Source organism: Artibeus jamaicensis, unplaced genomic scaffold (genome assembly GCF_021234435.1).
Source record: "Artibeus jamaicensis isolate MK-2021 breed Jamaican fruit bat unplaced genomic scaffold, CSHL_Jam_final contig_373, whole genome shotgun sequence".
Lineage (NCBI taxonomy): Eukaryota > Metazoa > Chordata > Mammalia > Chiroptera > Phyllostomidae > Artibeus > Artibeus jamaicensis.
This window is the reverse complement of record NW_026521807.1, coordinates 5,235,243-5,257,338: the sequence shown is the minus strand read 5'-3', so window position 1 is coordinate 5,257,338 and position 22,096 is coordinate 5,235,243. Positions and strand designations below refer to the sequence as shown.

Below are 22,096 nucleotides of genomic sequence, written 5' to 3'. Positions count from 1 at the left end.
ATGTTGTAATAACTTTGTATGGTGGCAGACGACTACTAGACTTACCCTGGTGATCACTGCTTAAGGTATGTAAGTGTCGAATCACTTATGGCGTTGCAATTGGATTCAATGTCACTTTACTTGTAAAAGCTGTCATTTTTCAAATGTTTAATTAAAAACCTTTTTATTCTTTCTGATTATTCACTATTCATAAAAACCTATACCCAGTGAATTGTGCATGCTTCCACAAAGTAAATGAACTATTTATGTTTAAGGATAAAGATTTCTTATCTCGAGAATATATAAGGGAATGTGGCCCAGTGTCTGAAGGCAGACAGCTCTAAAAGAGGAAACCGCAGGTGTTCGGAGGAGTGACAGCATGCTCTACGGCCCTGGACTCCTTCGTAATAGGAGATTTGGTACATTTGTTTAAGAAAACAGTCACACCAGCTCTTTATGTTGAAACTGTACTTAACCATCTTCCTCTGTGACTAAATATCTTACAGATTTCGTATGAGTGAACATCAGTGATTACTATAGAACATTTACAATGTTCTATAGTAAATGCTGGATGAAGTTTGGCCAAATGCCTCTCAACCACTGTCCAAAGAAATTTATTTTTTTAATTTTAAAATAAATCTCTAAACATAATTGTCTTTACCTTTGCTTCTCTGTTCAAACATAAAGTAACAATTGTTTGATGAATTTCTCATTTTTAAGTCTAGTTAACTGTATTTTTATGGCTCCTGTCTAGGATTTTTGTTAAAGCGTGTTTAGATTATCTTTCCACCAAAACATTACACAAATATAAAAGCACCCTTTGCAGGTATCCCTTAATCCATATATTTATAAGTGCTAACATATGGTAATGTTTTAATTTGTCTTGTGGCAGCAATTAAATAGTTTCAAACCCAGTGGTAGAATTAAGCAGAATTTATACTCTATAGTAATAAAAAAAAGATTTAGAAAGCTTGTTCAGTGGCTTAGCCCAGTTTCTAGTTTGGAGCCAGAGTAAACAAGTATTTTTATTTATTATCTTATTGTTTTCATTTTGTGTCTCTTATAATCCATCTGTTATGACACTTTTAAGAAAGCAGTAACTAACGTCTTTTAAAACTAAATAGTAATATTTCTGCTCAAGTTTCTTTCAAGTTCTCTTTTTATCCATAATAACAGCTTCTTGGAGATAGGAGGTATTTTAAATAAAATAAGTTTGAAGCTTTAAAAATTCATCTTGTATGGGAATCATCCTAAAATTGTGACATAATGAAATAATTTAAAATGTCCTTTTAAGCCCATTAGAATACCTACTTAAGCATATTTAACTATTTGTTCTAGATAAAATTAAGAGCTTTAAAAAATTTTTATGTTAGATACATATTGTTTCAGATTCATGCTAGTAATGTATTAAAGGAAAAACATTCAGAATTATTGTCCTTAAAATGCTGTAAATTTCAAAAGAATATTTCAGAGGAGACATATCTTTTGTGTACATATTTAACTGACTCATAAAGGGGTATGGATTTTTAAAAGATGAATATATAATAATTAACTTCTTCCTGGAAAAATCGAACAAATATTACAATGATTCACACTGTGGATACAGACATATACCTCCATGGCTATAATATGTTCTATGACCAAAATTTAAAAAACTTAAATAGAGGTTCTGTGGTCATGAAATCAGAAAAGTGTGCCTTGGATACTAAGGCCATTTTAAGATAAGAGAGTAAGCGATTGAAAGAGGCACAGCAGCAGACGATTGAGAGGAAGTGAAGATGGGTTAGAAGATCTGCCTTGGAGATTTTGGAGACTGATAGCAGCCAGCGGGCAGAGGTGTGTGCCAGTGGCCATCATTAGGATGGTAAAGAATGGGTAATGGAAATGCTCTGTAGATGGCAAATGCTATGCACCGGGGTGGCAGGCCCAGAAATAATAAGTGGAGACCTAGACAGGGGAACTATTGGCATTAAGGGAATCCAACTGCAAGTAGCGAGAATTCAGCTGTAGAAATAGTAGTCTAGTGGCAGAGCATATTCCCTCAAAAGTAATATGAATAAAGAACTCAATAGAATATTTTGCTTTGGTCTCTGAGACATTGAGCTGCTAGTTAGATGGCAACCAAGGGTGGAAGCCCTGCAAATGGAAGTAAGAAACAGACCGTCTTTTGGCACAAGGATTGATGCAGCATTCTAGTCACTTTGAATCAGTGTGCAGGGTGAGAACAGGGACCATTAGCAAAGTTAACATGGTGGTGACCCCTAACTATGGTTTCAGTTGTCTTTATATGTTCCCTACCCTAGGAATTAGCTTGGCTACAGTTTAGATGGGATTCATAGGAAGTTCTGTTAGGAAGCTCTATTCCTAAGGGAAAAGCAGGGGTAGAGGTCTGGCAGTTGTAACTGAGGAAGAGCTGCTGCATGTGCCGTTCTCCTCCCAGGAAAATCACAGAAACAAGCTTTGTTAAAGCTGGGAGATGTTTTTATTTTTAATCAGAGTGACACTTGATTTCATCACAATGAGGGTATTAACCAATACATACTGTGCAACAGGTCAAGTGCAATCACCTCTAAGGATCCGTGGAGTTCCCTAGTTTCTCGATTCCCCAGGAAAAGTGTCCTTCAAAGTGACATAATCATTTTGGGGAAGAGATATTTTGTGATAGTTTTCTACTGCTGACATAATAAATTGCCACAAGTATAGCAACTTAAAACAACATAAGTTTATTATCTCACAGTTCTTAGGTCACTCTGGTTTGACTGGCTGGTTTCTCCACTCCAGGTCTCACAAGGCTGAAATCGAGCTGTGTGAGCCAGCTGGCTCTTACCAGGAGGTTCTGGGAAGAATCCACTTTGAAGTTTGTGTAGGTTGTTGCTAGAATTCAGTTTCTAGGGGTTGTCATCGTAGGAGTCAGCCTGGGGCTGCTCTCAGCTTGTGGAGGCCACCGCATTCACAGGCCCCAGGGTTAGCAGGGATGCCTTTGGGTGGCTGTTCTGCCGACCACAGAGGGGAAATTTTTTCCCCAAAGGATGACTTATCCAATTTCTCTTTCAGGGTTCCAGTAAGAGTAGTTAAAATACCTAGATTCTCAAACAAGTAGAAGCCCAGGGGTTTTTATCGTGAATCATTAGTGTAGGAAAAAGATAAATGCTTCCACCATAGAGTTAAAAAAGGAAAAGCTAGGGTAATGACTAGAATCTGTAACAGTTAAAAGCTTGTGAAAGAGGACACAACATTAATATTCCTAACACTTTTCCTTGTGTTTCTTTTTAAACTATGGTATTTTGAAATATTGTGGAAGGTGATTTTATTGTTTGACTGAAACGTTAGTCTGTGGGTGTGGGAGGGGTATTTAATGGGAAAGCTCTCACGTATTGGCCTGTAGTGTGGCCATGTGCCATCATGCAGGTTTATTGCTCCAGTAACAATTTACTTATGCAGCATCTGAAATTCATATGAAGATAATAAATGCTTCCCTGAGGGCTGAACTTTATAAATACAATATGTGAATGATAAAAAAGTCATCAATATCCCATTTCATTTTTAAACAGGAAATTTTATATGCTATTAATATGTTTTCTTAATAACACATAATCATCATTTTGGGGAGTATTCACATCAAGTTCAGAATTATCTGTTGTCAAAATGAGTCTGTGATCTGAGAATAGCTCCTCCATGCACGTAGGAAACACTTGATATTTGGGATGCATGTACAAATATGAAGACATCACCTAGAACTTAATGGTCTCAAAACAAATCCCTTATGTCAGCCCTTTTTCTTAAACTTAACCACTGCTGATTAAAACTGAATATAGAATTCAAGGAACCTGAATTCTGAACCCAGAAATATGGCTGCAGTCCTAAAAAACCAACAACTAAATTAAAGTCTGCCTCCTAAAGTATTTTTAAGAATGAAATCATCACGGTGTTTAGCAGGGGTTTTCTCGTGTACTTAAAACATTTTTTTAGCATCAATAGCTGCTTCCCTTCTGTTTCCTGTAATTTCCTATGCTTCTTGGCTTTCCTGTGAAAAAGTTACCATTTTGTAGAAATTGCCAGCTAATCAAAGCACTCTTTCTCTTCTCCATGGCAGACATCAGCTCTAATATTTAGATCACCAGCTCTTAGCCAATTTATATGCTTTTTAGGGGCCCCCGCTTCACAGATGTTTGGTTTTTGCTTATTTTATTTTGTTTTTAAGGCTATTTCTGGGTGTGTCTCTCTTTTGGAAGCCTAAGAGGTTGAATACTATTCTCTGGATAATTAAGATTTTGTGAAAGCAACACAAAAAATATTTTTGCATGTGATTTAAACAGACCTAAAAAAAAGTATTGCAACAATCAGTGAGGCTGGTTCTCCAGATTTTCAGAGGGTGACTGAAAATCTGTGGGGGTAGAGTATGTGATGCTAAAAAAAACGAACTTGCAAACAAATGCGAAGTCAATGCAAACAAATGGCTAAGAATAATGTAAGTGATTTTTAGATTGTTTCTAGGATCTGAATTTCCAAAACACAAAAATTGGTTTTTCATGGTCTAAAACTTAAAATGTTTTTCATCTTTTTTTATTGAAATAAGAGTCCTTTTTAAAACTTAAAAATATCTGCATTCAATTTAACCTTAAATTTCAGGGAGCAGGTTTGTCCTAGCATTTGGTCATATTTTATAGCTATTGATATAATTGGCATTGCGTGCGTTTAACCTATAATAATTGGCTGCAGTTCTGTTACCATGGGAGAAGGGAAAAACAGATGTTTGCAGTCTCCCAGCAGATTCTGTCATAGCTGCTACACAGGACCCTTTTAAAGTATGTGCAAGTAGCATGTATATAAATAAAACTAAAAAATCTCAATGAAACAAAGTGCTCTGGGAAAATGTAAATGAATAGAATGGAAGCAAATAGAAGTAGAAAATATAAAAAGAATAATGATCATAATTATTTCCAAAATATCTTTGTTTTGAGGCAGTTTTACTGCTGCATATTTTTTAACTTTCAAAAAGCAGATAAGCACAATATTATATAAACTACTTCAGAGCATTATCAAAGACAGTTTATCATCCAGTTCATTTTGAGAAGATAGACTAATCCTGATGCTCAAGCTTGAAAAATATAATACAGCAAGGAATGTTTTCAAGCTGTCTATATTCAGAATATAAAGTCCTGAATTATAAAAGATTTGCAAATATAATGTATTAGCTTATTAAAAGGACCACCCATGATATTCTATCTTATCTCAGAAACACAATGGTAGTTTAAGTTTAAGAAAACTATCAGTATATGATTACTTATATCATGCTTCCAAAAGAAAAACCAAACAACACCAATCAAATATGAAAAGTCAAAAACATTCTTGATTCTTTGAAAATTGTTTTTAGAATACTAGGCACAAAAAAACTTCTTAGTATGATTAAGAATATGTCTTCAACCAACAGCTAAAATATTTATTTTTTTGTTTTGTTTTGTTTTTAAGTTTTTTAAAAATATATTTTACTGATTATGCCATTACGGTTGTTCTATTCCCCCCTTCATTCCCCTCCACTTTGCACACGCCCTCCCCCACCATTCCCCCCTTTAGTTTATGACCACGTGTCTCAAGTTCTTTAGATTCTATATTTCCACTACTATTCTTGCCCTCCCCCCTATCTATTTTCTGCCTACCGTCTATGCTACTTATTTTCTGTACCTTCTCCCCCCTTCTCCTTCTCCCACTCCCCTGTAGCTAACCCTCCATGTGATCTTCATTTCTATGGTTCGCTCCTGATCTAGCTGTCCTCTTAGTTTGCCTTTGTTTTAGGTGTGGTTCTTAATAACTGTGAGTTTGCTGTCCTTTCACTGTTCATCTTTTTTATCTTCTTTTATTTTCTTAGATAAGTCCCTTTAACATTTCATATAATAAGGGCTTGGTGATGATGAACTCCTTGAATTTGATCTTATCTGAGAAGCATGTTATCTGCCCTTCCATTCTAATCGTGCTTTGCATTAAAATTGTGAAGATACCTACAATCATCATTTTATTTTTTATTTCATTAAAAATTTTATTACAGTTTACATTTAGTATTATTTTGTATTAATTTCAAGTTTACAGCACAGTGGTTAGACAATAATAAACATTACAAGATGCTCCCCCTAAGGTTTTCAGTAATCAACTGGCACCATACATAGTTATTACATTATTAACTATATTTTCTATGCTGTACTTTACATTCCTATCACTCATTTCTAGCTACCAATCACTAACCCTTGTAACCCAGTGATTCCGCTTCTGGGTATAAAAGGGGTGACCCCTCTAACACAGAATTACCTTAGGGAGGGTGGGTCCCTTGTAGTACAGTATTTCCCCACTAGGTTAGTGTTCTAGGAACCCATCTGTCTCAGTGCACCAGCTGGTGATGTTGTGAGAGGCTGCACTGGGCTTCAGTGAATGTATTTTCAAGTCTCAACACCTTTGCCCATTTTGTGATGGGTGATTTACATACCATGCTGAGTGTTCAGCAGTTTGTGACTAAAACAGCATAGCCTTCATACCCCACCCTCCCTATGCACTCGATCTCACCCCAAGTGACTTTTTTTGTTTCCCTGGGTAAAAAAAATGTCCTTAAAGGGAAACATTTTGCCTGTGTGGACAAGGTGAAACAAAAACAACACAAGCACTAAAAGGCATCAAAGTCAACAAGTTCAAAAACTGTTTTAAGCAGAGGAAAAAGACGTCTTGATAGGTATATTGCATCAAACGGAGAGTACTTTGAAGGTGACTAAAGTTTAAACATGTAAGAATAAATACACGATTTTTTGTAAGTTAATTCTAAGTTTTTGGAGTCCCTCCTTGTAAATCTGAAAAATCCAAAATACTAATTTGAAAGAATATATTTATCCCTGTATTACTGTAGAACTATTTACCATAGCCAAGATATGGAAGCAACCCAAATGCCCGTCAATAGATGAATGGATAAAAAAGCTGTGGTACAAATATGCAATGGAATATTACTGGTCCATAAAAAAAAAAGAAGCAAATCTTCCCATTTGTGACAGCATGGATGGACCTAGATGGTATTAGGCTAAGTGAAACAAGTCAGCCAGAGAAAGACAAATGCTTTATGACATCACTTACAAGTAGAATCTAAACAACAATATAGATGAATACCCAAAACAGGAACAGACGCATAGATACAGAGAACAGACTGATGGTTGCTATAGGGGAGGAGGTTTGGGGGACTGGGTGAAAAAGGTGAAGGGATTGAGAAGTCCTATTATCATTTGAAATGTTTCTCAAAAAAGTACCTCCAAATGGCTTTAAGAAAGTACAAATGACTTCATAATAAAAATCAGTATTTCTTGCCATCTCTTCTCACTCATCATCCCTTTCATCCTCTTTCAGTTTCTAATAATTGTATCACTATATTAGTTTCTTTATTATTACCCTGACAATTGTATATACTTAAAATGTTTTCCTATTCCACCCAATATAGACTATCTTAATTCCCCAATATATAATTAGGCAACTGGTTCTCTAACATCCTTAGTAAATAAAACTATTAGTTATTTAACATATAGTATCTTGATAAATGCTAATTTTGTTTAGCAAGCAATTGCATCCTAATTTTATTATAAGCAAAATTTTGGTGTGTGCCTGTGGTTTTGAAGCCTCCATACAGAAGTATATAGAACTTTTTTTTTCCTACTGGAGGCCACCATTGACAACTTAGGCTAAAGTAAGAACTCTTTTAGCTTTTATTTCAGATTTTTATTTAAGGAGAGAAAATACACACAGGATACTTCTGTGTCCTTAAACTCAGAAATAAGCAGTTAGAACATAAGAATATTTTAAAATTTAATTATATAATAATATTTAAGGGAAAGAAGGAAGTGAAAAATGGTCCCAGGCATACATGCAAGGGAAAAATAAATAACATAAAAAGAGGAAGGAGCAGAGGTTGACATATGCCATCTTAGAGGATAGAATGATGTAATCACAGAAAGGGCAGAAGAGGAAATGACCACACAGACTAACAGATAAATACACAGCAACGTGAAGAAAGATTTTATGGTGACTCTTTAAAGTTCACTTTAAATATCCGTGGGGAAGCAAATAACTGTTTCCTAATTAAGTTTATTTGAAAACACCAAATTTAGGGTGGAGGCAAGATGGCGACAGAGTAGGATGGAGCAGATTCCAGTTCCTTGTGCACAAGGGAGAGAAACCTGTGGGCGGAGGAAAACACCAAATTTAATATATTGGGATATATAAAAAATAGGTAAAATTATATTAGTGATTTGGGATGATATAAAAACTTAAAAGTAAAGGTGTCACTCTCAAAAAATCTGTGAAATTTAAGTCACATGATAAAATAAGTTATTTAAGAGCAGCTTGAAAATACATATCTGAAAGTATATATTTAAAGCATAGAAATTAAGTCACTAAAGAGACAAACACTTTCAATGATAATATTTTTACATTTGCCCTGAAGTTTTATGTATTCCATTTACTTAGAAGAAATTCTTTAAAGCCACATCATTTGTAGGTTTTTCTTTTTTTTTTACAAGAAAGGTAAAAAATCAACACTAAATAATTAGGGGTGTATTGCATACTAAAGGATTTTCCATGGTATTCTAATGGAAATTCACACAAATCCAGTGCAACTAATGCTTGGTAGTGGTTCTTACTGTAATTAAACAGATACAGTAGACCCAGGATTTGTTTTGAGTTCCCTTCAGAGCAGAGCTGTTGGGTCTGTACTCATCAGTCTTTAGCATATTTCTGGGTCCTTATCAACAGCTCTTGGCGTTTGTAATATGTGTGGCCAGGTTGAGAGATGAAACCCATGCTTGTAGAACAGTTGTATGCATTACTGTTCTGTGTGAGGATTCAGTCTAAAGCTTTGATTTGATTAAAAGGGTCTAAACCCGAAGTTTTTCTCACTCCTATCTAACCAAGCCCCAGGATCGCATGAAATTGTGAGTGAAGTAGGCTTTGAATTTTTCAATCTGATTTTTTTGTAATGTTTATATGAAAGTCATCTCTCCAAATCTAATTCCTTTCTCTTGTTCAATCTCCTAAATACTTTTTTATATTCACCATCTTATTTTTGGTGTCAGTTGTATTTTGGCTACCCATTGTAGTCTGTCAGAAAGGGAATAAGTAATATGTGTTGCCACCTGTAAGCAGAAACTTAACTGTACTTGTTATGACACGTAGAAAAGTATGACCTAAAAGAGAGTCCTTGTTTCCAACTCCTCTCTCTCCCAGGGTCAAACTTACTACTTACATATATACCTGCTGCTATTGATATTGCCATTTAAAAGATGCCCGTGCCTTAAAGGATCTGCTTAAACTTTTATCATTTTGTCATATTATTCACTTTTTATATATCATTGAAATATAACATCTTATTAAAGTTTTGTGACTTCAAAAAGTGTAAAGAGACCTGTTTAAACCAAATAACTTACTCATACTCAACTAACTGTCGTATCTTAATTTACCTCTGTAGTGGGGGAAATTGCCAATATTCGTTCCCAGGAATGAAAAGCTTCCCCTCCTGCCATTATCACTAGTCTTTGGTTTTGTGCCTGCTCTGTAATGATATAGGTTTGTTTCTCCTTTATTCTTTGCAGAGTGCTGCAGCAGCTCCCAGTCCAGTGCTAGGAAACATTCCCCCAGGAGATGGCATGCCAGTAGGTCCTGTACCACCAGGGTTCTTTCAGGTACTCAGAGAAACTCCAACTAGGAATGTGAAGGCCTAGAAACTCCTGTTTGATTTCATTGAAAGATATGAAGGAGAATGAGGCTATTTTTATTTGTAAGGTAAACATAATGCTGTGCAGCCAACTCTTGATTATTCAAAGACTGGTTATTTAGTGTATAGATTAGCCCTTCCTTCCTGTATTGTTATCAATTTTTTAAGTTTGCAATTTTATTGCTCAAGAAGAAAGAAAAGAGTTGGAATGAAAATTAGCCCATTAAGTTAATTATGGTACAGATTTGGTGGGAGAAAAGGCTAATGATGAAGTTCTGAAATGGTATATATATTTTAAATATCTAAGCTGTCCATATCTCCAGAGACTAATAGTAATCAAGATTTGGCTGTACTTTTAAAATATGGCAAAATCATAACCTATTTATTTATCAAGATTATAGGCTATATCAAAATATTTGAGAATTATCTTTGTGGCTTTTAAGGTGGAATTTCATTAATATAATTATATCACATTTTAAAATCAGATTTTAATATATGTATGTTAGTATTTAAAAAATTCAGCAAGACCATCTATTTTAGCAATGATAGTAGTGATTTTAGAATTATAGCACACCCCTTTTTAATTTTATGGCATCCTAATGCTGACAGTTTTCTAACCCAAACCTACAGATTCTAAAGGGTTTTTTAAAACTGCATAGTTAATTTTGTAACACCCTTTGAAAAAGCTAGGAAGAATTTAGGGAGTTAAAAACTGGAGTTGGAAGGTATTACAGGAATTACTCTAATATGTTATAATAATAATAACTGACACAATAACTGCTTACTCTATGCCATGCTTTGTTCTAAATGTTTTACATATATAAACCCTTAATTCTTACAATAACCCTGGGTGCAAAGTGTGCATTATTATCATTTCCATCGCACAGTTGGGAAAGCCAAAGCCCGATAGATGAGTGGTTCGGACAAAGTCAGAAAGGATCAGGGCTGGGATCCACATCCAGGCTTTTCTGGTCTCGTGTCATTACATTTAACTTTTAAAGCTCATGATTAATCATTACTCATAAAACATGTCTAGCTCATTGTATTTTTTCCTCATTCTTTTACTTCTCTATCCAAAGATACATTGGAATTAGTAAGTAAATCAGAAGCGTTTACTTGTAAGAGTTAGTAGAAGCAAACTCTCTATACGGCACTTTTTTAATAAAGGGGATAGTTTGAGTAGGAAGCTAGATTCCAGGGTTATGCAGTATATAAACCGACACATTTTCAGTTTTATATTTTGTATAATGAACCCTTCTTCCTTTATCTGCCTTCTGCCTTAATCTTGAAAATAGTAGTTGAAACAGAGTTAAATTTGTTTGAGTTATTTCAATATGATAAATAGTTCAGTACTACTAGATGCCAGGAACTGTTGCAGACATCTAAAAATGAATGTATGTTTTGTGTATCTTCCTGAAGTTCATTGTCTAGCCAGTGAGATACTAAAAATAAGTATCTATGATACAACAAGATAAGTGCTTGAACAGAGTAAAATGTAAAGTTCTATAATGACCTAGAAGAGAGCTATTGAGTCTGCCTGAATTGGAGCTCAGAGTGCTTTGGAAAAAGCTCTTCGGGGAAACCAGCAAAGGGATGCTATTCCAGAAAGAGGGAACCACAGAAGTGAAAGTGTGAAGGCATCAGAATGACCCTGTGCAGTGGTATTCAGAGTAATGCATTCAGAAAGTACAGGAAGAGTAGACAAGAGTTCCTGGACATGAAGTTGCGAAGATGTCATCTAGCATATTGAGAAGGGCCTTATCCGCCATATTAGGAATTTGAGTCTTTTTTCGGTAGGCATGTAAGAGCTGTCAGAGATCGTTAAGAAGGGCAGTGACCTGAATTCAAACTACAGAGTGGATTCAGGCTTTGTTAGGCACCTGTGACACAATTTAACATAAAGTCCCTTCCATCAAGAAACTCGTGGTATGGTAACAAGAGAGAGAAAAGGCAATTCAAGTACAAACAAAAATGGCTATATTAAATGAGTAGTGTGCTGTTAGAGCAAATCAGAAGGCTACAAACCCAATCTTGGGAGGGGCATTTCGGGGGAATAATAAATGAAGTCTACATTGGCATCTAAAGATGAGTTTGGCAAAGAAGGCAGGGAGAGAGGATAAGAATATTTCAAAAAGGGAAAAAGATTTCAAAGACCCAGAATGGAAAGCAGAGAGACCAAGTGTAAAACTGTACCTTAATTAATTAAAGGGGCAGTGGCTAGTGATGAGTATCCAGAACTTGGAGGAGCCTTATACATTAATTAAGCATTTCTACCTTGATCTAAAGGGCAGTAGTAAGCTGTGGAAGGGTTTTTAAGCATGAGAGAGGCATGTTCATATTTGCCTTTTAAGAATAATCAGTGCAGTTGCAGTGTGCAGCCAGGATTGCAGAGGCACAAGTCTGAAGGTACGGAGCATGTTTAGGAGGCTGTTGCAGCGATCAGAGGACATTTAATGATGGCCTGAAGTAAGGCAGTGACCGTGGGTGCAGAGAAAGAGGAACAGATTTGAGTGACAAATAAGTGTGGGAATATGAGTAAAAGAATTCAGAAATAATATCCTGGTTTCTGGCTCTCACCTGGACAGATGGAAGTTTCATTTTCTGAGATAAGGACCACGGATGAGTAGTAGGATTGAGGTGGGAAAGATGAGGTACCTGTGGGACCTCCAGGGGATACCCATTAGGCAATGAACTTACAGGTTTAAAGCCTAAAACAATGATCTAGGGTTAGAGATAAAAATGGCAGGATTGTCATCATATTAAGGGCACTGGAATCCACAGAGGTAGATTAATTGTCCAGGGAGAAAGTGACAGAATAAGAGAATAAGAGGATAAACAAGAGAACTCCAAAATCACGGACACTTAAAAGATAAGCAAAGGCGGCAGCATCCATTTCAGAGACTGGATGCAGGGGTATCGGTTGGTTGGCTATTACAGCAGCCCAAGGAAGAGAGTGTGTGCACATGTTCACAGCAGTGGCAGTGGGATTGGAAAGGAAGAAGCAATTCATAGTTACACTTGATCGGCCTCAGTGGACTAACCAAATTAGGGGTGGAAGAAAAAGAGCTGGAGGAATCAAGAATGAATCTGAGGCTCTTCCTTTGGGCCTCTGGAAAATGTTAATGCCTTTATCTGACTTAGAAAAGAGGGGAGGTAGAAAAAAATTTAGATGTGTTCGAGTTTGATACATGTCATTCTGCTACCCAGGGAGGCCATTCCAGTTTATAATCCCAAATATTCTTCCCCTATTCAACTGGCTGAAATACGGCCACTCTCCCTGGAAACGCTTCTCTGAAATATTGAAAAACTCAAACTATCAGACTTTTTAAAAAGAAATAACATATGAGTACCTTTTGGTACATTTGGGATGAGACTAGCCAAGTTATTTCCTACATACCAGCATCCGTTTCTTACTGTGACTGGGCCACGCTTCTGGCCTTAACCACTGTTAGTGAAGAGTGGCTGCTCTCTGTGAGGACAAATAGCAACAGACAATCATAATTTAAGTTCTAACACCAGTTTCCAATCCAGTTCCAAAGAGATACTGAGGTCCAAGAATTATCTTGAGTATGAGCATGGTTTCAAATCCCCATTCTTAGCGAAGAAGTGCAAAGCTTACTTGGGACTACAGCAGGAAAGGACTGAACCTGCTAGAATGTCATGAATAAATGAACCTAAAGAAAGAAGAATTTGTAACTAGGACATAAAACACTGTATTCAGTAGTTCTGAGCTCCACTCACTATGTGATCGTATTATAAAAATACATTAAAATAGTTCTCCTAAATAAACAAATGTAATTTCTTTATTCCTGTTTACATTGCATGTAAGTCTATACTTCTGATGAAAGTATAGACTTAAACGCATTACCTAGTGGAAGGATCACGAACTGAATCTGTGATTTCATAAAAACTGCATTTGAATAATAGCAATTAACTTAAACTCTAGAGTGAGTAGCAGTGACTGACACCTCACACAGTTAGCCAGTCCAGCCTGGAACTTTAGATTAGTGTCTGTCTATTTATGACAGATATTAATGTTGTTTGTACTTACACTTTGACATTTTTATTAAAATGGGAGAGCTTTTGTTGTTGAATAGGAAACCAATTAAGTAAAATCAACAGGAATAGTTGAACATGCAAAAGGAGGTATCAGTTTAGTAAAATAAAGCCATTTAAAGTAAGTCACATGTATTTACTTACTGGGAGTATTTAAGTAAGGGAATAATTTGCATATAAAACCCTGTAAATTCTCAAAGTGACCTACCATTGGACTGGTGAATGATTTTAGAGCAGCTTTCTTAAGTTGGGAAATCTTGCTCCTGGGAAAACTTTCTTCAATTTCTAGTAAGCTTCAAACCTGAATGGGCAGTAGCCTGCACCTTCATGTGGCAGATTTAGGGGAAGAAGATACAGTGTTGCCCTGGGACGCGAGCACAGAGTGGGCTCAGAACTCCGTCTGAACTCTGACTCTCCTGTCCCTGTGCGGCAGCCTCGTGCGGCAGCCTGGCTGGGTACTAAGAAGTTTGAATTGTGCATCAATCTTTTATGTATTCTCATAGCCTTCCTAGTAACAGATAGGTCAAGTTTGATTCCATAGCAATCTCATAGCATTCTTACTAACACATATGTCAAGTCTGATTCCTGTATTTTCACTGACCAGGCAGCAGTGTTCCTTGAGCCAATTACAGTTTCTTCTCACTTATGTATAATAAGCAAAATAGTTGCGTAAAATGCATAAAATAAAGTTCTCCTTTTTTTATGTTTTCAAAGAATTAAGACTATTAACTCTTACCTTATCAAGTTTTATAATTTTACAGATTTCAGTAACAAGGAAACTTCACTTGTAAACTTACCATAACTTGTACCACATTTTAAAGACTAACATTTTTTATTTCTACCAAGAACAATTGAGAGAAAGGGGTGAAAATACTTTATTTTTTCCTCCTTTCTTTTTACCACAACAAAACTTTTAAGAAGAAAACTCTATCTTGTTTTTATCATTCCACTAAACATATCTTTATCTTTTATATAAAAACAATATAATCTTTTAATACATACTGATATAGGTATATTTGAGGGTATACCTAATATGGGGTATACTTGTAACTGTCTAATTTTGAACTCTCCATAATCTTTTGTTATCCTTATCACGTTATGTTTTGTTTTGGTTTTTATCTTGCACATTTACTGTACTGTATTGATCTTTAGTTTTCTTAACTGAAACTGTTGAAATTTAATAATGTATTGATGTTGGGTTGTCACTTTAAGGCTTCGACATGATTAAGATTATAAATACTTGTTGAAGATAATGTATACCAAGTAGTCTAATTTCCAACTAAAGTGGCCATTCGTATTTTAAAATCTTGACCGATCCCACCTCTGATGGGGCAGAAAACACTTCGTAGCAGGTTCCTAAGCAGCCGGGTCTCTGCGGGCATTGCGTCGGCAACGGTAAAGCTGCTTTGCCATCTAGCGGTGGTTCACGGGCGTTTCCACTTGTTCGGGGTATGTTTTCCAGAGGTTTTATTTTTAGCAAGACTGCAATGTAGCAAGCTGACCTAATGTTTGACATAGTAATAACGCAATGAGAAGGACAAAAAATAGAAAGATATGTCCCCTTTTCTCCATGGTGCTATTATTGACTAGGAAAAGCTCAGTATAAGTCACTTTCATAAAGCAACAGACAAAAACAAAGTTTAGGGTAATAAGTGTTCTTAAATATTTTAAAAGAAAAAATCAAAATGGTCAGAAATGAGAAAAGTGGTTATTTGATCTAACACTTGAAACTGAAAAGGAAAAATAAATGTTTTTGCAAGCTCTGGTTAAATGTTTCCAGAGGTCAATATATTTAACCTATATTGGAAGTAAGTCCTGCATTTTGATGATAGCTTCATAACTAAGTATACCCATCTGCCCTGCAAATCCTAATCAGACTTTCAGAATACAACTGTTTTATTATCACTGGCACCTGTTTTACCCTCTTATTTATACATATAGTGCACATACCTTCTCAATTCCCTTCTGTTTTTATTAATCTTCATATTGTCTTTACTCTCAGTGTGTTGCCTTTCCTCTTTCCCTTCCAGACCATGGCTGGTTGTAAAATTAGTCTTAGGAAAAATCCGAGCCTCAGGAAAAACTCCCTTTCCTTCTCCCTAGAAGTGGCAGAGACTATCTTTGATCTTAGATAACAAACTAAAAGATTAGTCTTTTTTTTAATTTGGCATTTTATTTTTTAACTATATTTTATTGATTATGCTATTACAGTTGTCCCAATTTTTCATCCTTTGCTCCCCTCCACCTAGTGCCCTCCACTCCCTCAGGCAGTCCTCCCACCACTGTTCATGTCCGTGGGCCATGCATAGAAGTTCTTTAGCTGCTCCATTTCCTATGCTGTACTTTACATCCCCGTGGCTATTCTGTAACTACCTGTTTGTAATTCTTAATCTCCTCACCTCTTCACCAATTCTCATGTATCCCCCTCCTCTCTGGCAACCATCAAAACACTCTCCATATCCATGATTCTCTGTTTTTCTTATTTGCTTAGTTTGTTTTTTAGAATCAATTGTTGATATATATGTATTTATTGCCATTTTATTTTTCATAGTTTTGATTGTCTTCTTCTTCTTAAATAAGTTCCTTTAACATTTCACGTAGTAATGATTTGGTGATGATGAACTCCTTTCATTTTTTTTCTTTTCTGAGAAGCTCTTTATCTGCCCTTTGGTTCTAAATAGTATCTTTGCTGGGTAGAGCAATCTTGGCTATAGGTCTCAGCTTTTTATAACTTTGAATATTTTTTGCCAATTCCTTTAAGCCTGCAAAGTTTCTTTTGAGAAAATAGCTGAAAGTCTTATGGGAACTCCCCTATAGGTAACTAACTACTAACTAACTGCTTTTCTTTTGCTGCTTTTAAGATTCTCTCTTTATCTTTAACTTTTGGCATTTTAGTTATGATGTAGGCTGGAATGGGCCTCTTTGCATTCATCTTATCTGGGACTCACTGTGCTTCTTGGACTTGCATGTCTTATTTCCTTCACCAAATTAGGGAAATTTTCTTTCATTATTTTTTTCAAATAGATTTTTGATTTCTTGCTCTTTCTCTTCTCTTTCTGTCACCCCTATGATGTGAATGTTGGACTTCTTGAAGTTGTTCCAGAGGCTGCTTACACTAACCTTGATTTGGGGGGGGGTATGGGGACTTCTTTTTTCTTCATCTTGTTCTAATTGGTTGTTTTTTGCTTCTTTATGTTCCAAATCATTGATTGGCTTCTGGGCTTCACTCACTCTACTGTTGTTTCCCTGAAAATTGTTCTTTATTTCAATTAGTGTGTCCTTTGTTTCTAACTGGGTCTTTTTTATGCTGTTGGTATCTTCACCGAATTCCTTGAGCATCCTTATAACTCGTGTTTTGAACACTGCATCTGACAGATTGCTTATCTCCCTTTTGTTTGGTTCTTTTTCTGGAGTTTTGATCTGGTTTTTTTTTTTTTTCATTTGGGCCATGTTTCTCTGTCCCCTCATTTTGGCAGCCTCCTGTTCTATGTATTAGGTAGAGCTGCCCTGTCTTGGTAACATGACCCGATGTTGTAGGTGTCCTGTAGGGTCCGGTGGCAGCACCCCCGGTATCACCCAAGCTTGGTACTCAAGGTGTACCCTTTGTGGGCTGAGTACACCTTCCTCTTGTAGTTGAGCCTTGGTTGCTGTTGGCAGATCAATGAAAGGGATTTACCCAGACCAGTCAGCTGCAAGGAATGTCTTTGACCACTGACCACCAACCTCCACCCTCCATGGAGGATCAGCTATATAGGGGCAATAGCTGTCTACTGGGTATGTAGTTCCTAAGGTTCCCCAGGAGGGGCAGGCCTGTGTTGCCTCCACCTGTGTTCTGCCCATGGCCCCCTGCATGAGCTATAAAGCAAACTAAGATGGCTGCTACTTGTGCTGGGCTTGGCATTCCCAAGGTGAAACTAAGCTGTGACTCTAGGCTGGCTGCTGCTAGTGCTGTCCCTAGAGCCACTTAGTGAGAGGTACAGGGGCAAGGAGCTCACTGTTGCTTATCTGAAAGGATTTAGGAGTTTGTGAAGGGTGAAGCACGATGAGCCGTTTGTATGGAAAAGGCACTGTTGACCACTGTAAGTTGAGTAGGACAGAGCCTCAGGCTATCTCCGGGGTGGAGGACACAGTATGGAGTTGATGGAGCTTCAGATATGGTATCCCCCTGCAAGCTCTGTGGCTGTGTGGCTGCATGGGGAGAGAGTTCAGAAAAGGGAAAATGGGCTCTGCCAACCTTTCTTTCTGGGAGAAATCTGTCCCCCAGCTCTTGCTTTAATGCCAGACACTTCAGTTTCTTCCCGTGTGCCACTGGTGCCTTTCAAACTACTCCCCTGGTGCTGGACCTCAGAGGAAGTGAGTCTAAGTCTCTGTGTGGGTTCTTTAAGAGGAACTGCTTGGGACTCCAGAAGTTTCTTCCACTGACTTAATTCCCACTGGAGTTTGCAGCCAGAAGTTGTGGGAACATACCTTTCTTGCACTAGAACCCTGGGCTGGGGGGCCTGGTGTGGTACTGGGACTCCTCACCCCCAAGATATCCCATCCCAATTTTTATTCACCACACGCAGATGTGGGACCAGCCCATTTCATATCTCTGCCCATCCTACCAGTCTGGATGGATGTGGTTTCTTTAAATCTGCAGTTATCAGACTTCCTTTCAATTCAATTTCTGATGCTCCTGAGTGATGATTGTTCTGTAATTTAGGTGTAACTGTGATGTGATTGTGTGAGGATCCAAGCCATATTTACCTGTACTACCATCCTGACCAGAAGTGGATTAGTCTTTTCTTAGTCTAAATAAATAAGATACTGAAAATCTCAAGCAGAACTTACTTACCTAATTATACCATCTAATATGATCTCTATATAGTTTAAAAATTCAAGCATTAAAAATAGTATTTCTTAGAACTAAATACACCATGATTTAGAGAATGGAGGTAGAGAAGTTTACTTATTTATCAAAGTTCAAGAAATAAAAATTAAGTTTAACTTTCTTAGAAATGTAAAATTGAATCTTTAGAGAACAGAGATTGTAAATATTAAAAGTAGAACGAGCCTTTCTCTAGTATAAAAATAAAAGCAGCCTGAAAAAATAAAGGTGTCTGGCAGCTGCTGGCTTTGATAATGCTTTCCTGCAGTCGTGGTAATAGTTTCTCTGGCCTCGACTATTAGAACAAATTAAAACTGCTCAGCTTGAGTAACTAAGTGAGCTTTTTTAAAAATGCAGTTTCAAACGACTGAAGGCCTGCAGCAGCAACTAGATGGATGGAGAGCAGACAAGGGCGTGTCAGGGGTCCAGAGACTTGACTTAGGTCTTCCTATTAAGATGGAATGAAGTTGTTTTCTCTTAGAAACACTTCTTTTTCTAATTTCTTTGTCGAAATGAGTATTTAAGAAAAGTTAGCTTGACCATTCTGGACACATACTGGTTTTCCTTTTACTTTCATACTAAAGGTGTCATTAAGCTAAAGGCGTCAAGATATTCAAATGAAACAATAAAATACCACACTTTAAATTATATCTGTGACAAGAGCTAATATACTTTTCAAATAATTTGAAATTACTACTTTTCTTATAAAACATGTCTAATGAAAATTTTCTCCAGAATGCTGAAGTTTTTATTAAAGTCTTATGGGGGAATATATGTGTTTGTACCAAGTTACAAATATGCAAAGGGCATTTACAACACAATTTAATTTTCATCTAATGGTGGTTACAGAAATAAAAATGGCCCATTTTTTGGAAATTAAAGAAGGAATATTATAAGTTCCCTATAGAGGTAGGATAGATTTGTCTTCTTTTTTTAAAAATGACTTATCACTACATAGTGTTCTGGGATAACTCATCAAGCATCCACAAACTGTGAAAGCCAGACAGTACATATTTTAGGCTTTGAGGGCTTTGAAGTCACAACTCCTCAACTCTGGTGTTGTAGTATAAAAGCACCTATAAGCACTACATAAACCAATAAGCATGGCTGTTCCAATAAAGCTTTATTTGTTAAAACAAGTGTTGGGTCAGATTTGGTCCATGAGCCATAATTTGCCCGCTCCTGTTCTCTTGGAATATGGTCACTAGCAGAGATTTGCAAGATGTCCAGAGGGCAGAGATCAAGAACAATGTTTCCCCAAGTGTGTTCTGTGCACCACTGACACCAGAGTCATGGAAGTCGCCCACTCCTAGTACACCCAAACTCTTGGGAATGGAGGTGTGGGACTAAAAATCCTTTATGTTTTCTTCCTGTTCATTTTGTTTTTAACAGATGACTCTTACAAACTAAAATTTGAGAACCATTGGCTAAGAATGCTGACAACATTCAGTGATAAATGAGAACTGAATTTGTTGCTCTCCCTACCCCTGCGTACTCCAGTTACTACTGTATTAACAAGATAAATAGAAATCATTGCCCACATTGAACTTAGAGTCTAGGGGGACGGTCAATAAACAAAATAAATAATTGTTTTATAATATATGATGTGTTAGATAGTGATAAGGGCTGAGGAGAAAAAAATGAAACTGAACGGGAAAACAGGCAGCATTGCAGAAGTTCTGGGTAGTGTCCACAGCAGTGCTCAGATACCATATGAGTAAATACCCGAAGGAAATGAAGGAACGTGTATATGATGTCTGGGAGGAGTGTGCTACGCTGAGGGACGAGTAGACATAGAGTCCCTGAGTTTAAAGCACGGCTGGCTTTTTGCGAGATAAGAGGGGCTAGGTAGCTAAAGTGGAGTGTCAGCTGGGGAGAATAGGGTGGAACCTCAGTTCTCAAACATAATTCATTCCAGAAAACAGTTTGAGAAGTGATTTGTTTGAAAATCATATCTCTTTTTGTCGCCCAAGAGATGTGTGACTGGTCATACAGATGTCAGCACGAAAGGGTTGTCGGGTAGAAATCAAGACCTGAAGTTTTATTAGAGAACTGAGACATTTTTCCATGAACAACTTGGTTGAGAACCGAGTTGTTTAAGAACCAAGACAGTTGAGAACTGAGGTTTGACTGGGGTCAGATATGGAGTCTTAGATAACAGAAAGCCACATCATGTAGTCTTTGTAGATCATTGTAGGGATTTGGGGGTTTTACTCTGATTAGAAGGTTTGAACAGAGTCATTCTGGCTGCTATGTCCTGATTAATTTGAAGGAGGAAGGATGGAAACAGAGAGACCAGTTTGGATGTCACTGCAAAATTTTGAGAAGATTTTATTGAATTCTAGATACATGACGAAGCTAGAGCTGACAGATTTGGTGATGGTTGGGACATGTGTTGTGAGAGAAAGGGCTAAATCAAGGGCGACTGCAAGAGTTTGGTCCTATCCCACTGGAAAACGGAGCTGACATTTACACATGTAGGCAAAACTTCAAAAGGAGGTATGAGGGAAAATAAGAAGTTTAATTTTGAACTTAAGACTAAGATGGCTCTCAGATACTCCTAAGAGGTGAGTAGGAAATAAGATATCAGAGATTGGAGTTTCATATTTCAGGCTTGGGCTGAAGACATAATTTAGGGAACATTAGCATATGCATAACATTTGAAGCTATGAGCCTGTGTGACATCACCAAGGTAGTGAGCTTAAAGAAGCTCTACAAGGATCCCAAGGCATTCTAATGTTAAGAAGTCAAGGAGATGAGAAGGAGTTTGCAAAGAAGAATGAGAAGGAGCAGACCATGAAGGAGGAAGAAAACCAGGCAATGTGGTATCCTGGAAGTTGAATGAAAACTAAAAATGTTTCAAGGAGGAGAGCAATGCCTAGCTGTGTCCAATGCTGCTGATAGTTCCAAGTGCTTTAGGACTAACGATTGACCGTTGGATTTAACAAGGTCATTGGTGGCCTTGATAAGGCAGTTTCAGTGGAGTGATAGGGATGAAACCTCATAAAAGTGACTTCAGGATAAACTGGAAAGAAAGAAATTAGAGTCAACTAGTATGTCCAACTCTTTCAAAGAGTTTTGCTCTAAAGGGAAAGAGAAAGGAGGCAGTAGCTGGAGGGAGAAAGCGGGGAGGTCAGAGGAATCCTCCTGGGAGTGAAGTGTTGGCTCTTACCAGCTGCTCATCCCCACTGAGGGCCAGCTCTGCTGGCCACTGTGGGAGGAGAGGATGTATAGGCTATTGCCAGGTATCATCCATTCCATGCAGCAATCAGGTATAATCTTAAGTATAAGGATAATAGCAGGGAATAGAGTAATCAGATGTCTTTTATGCATAGTAGGATACTTATCAAGAAAGAGTAAAATAGAATTAATTACTTAGAAGGCCTGCAAATGTGAATACTGTTTTCTGTCATTTTTATATTCTATAAATGATCTCCAACATTACAAATACTTTTGACATCTGT

At 37.0% G+C, this 22,096-nt stretch overlaps 1 protein-coding gene across 5 annotated transcripts in view; it reads left to right on the top strand.

Annotated features, from left to right (window-relative positions):
• The window catches only part of SSBP2 (single stranded DNA binding protein 2), a 247,817-nt gene that overhangs the window by 153,758 nt on the left and 71,963 nt on the right, over positions 1 to 22,096 (top strand). For 3 of the 5 annotated variants that reach the window (XM_037159306.2, XM_037159303.2, XM_037159304.2), the window contains exon 5: positions 9,588 to 9,677. The exons of the other annotated variants lie outside the window; for them this stretch is intronic. In XM_037159306.2, coding sequence (XP_037015201.1) covers positions 9,588 to 9,677 — 90 coding nt within the window. The remainder of the gene's footprint in view (positions 1 to 9,587; positions 9,678 to 22,096) is intronic. 5 annotated transcript variants of the gene reach the window in all.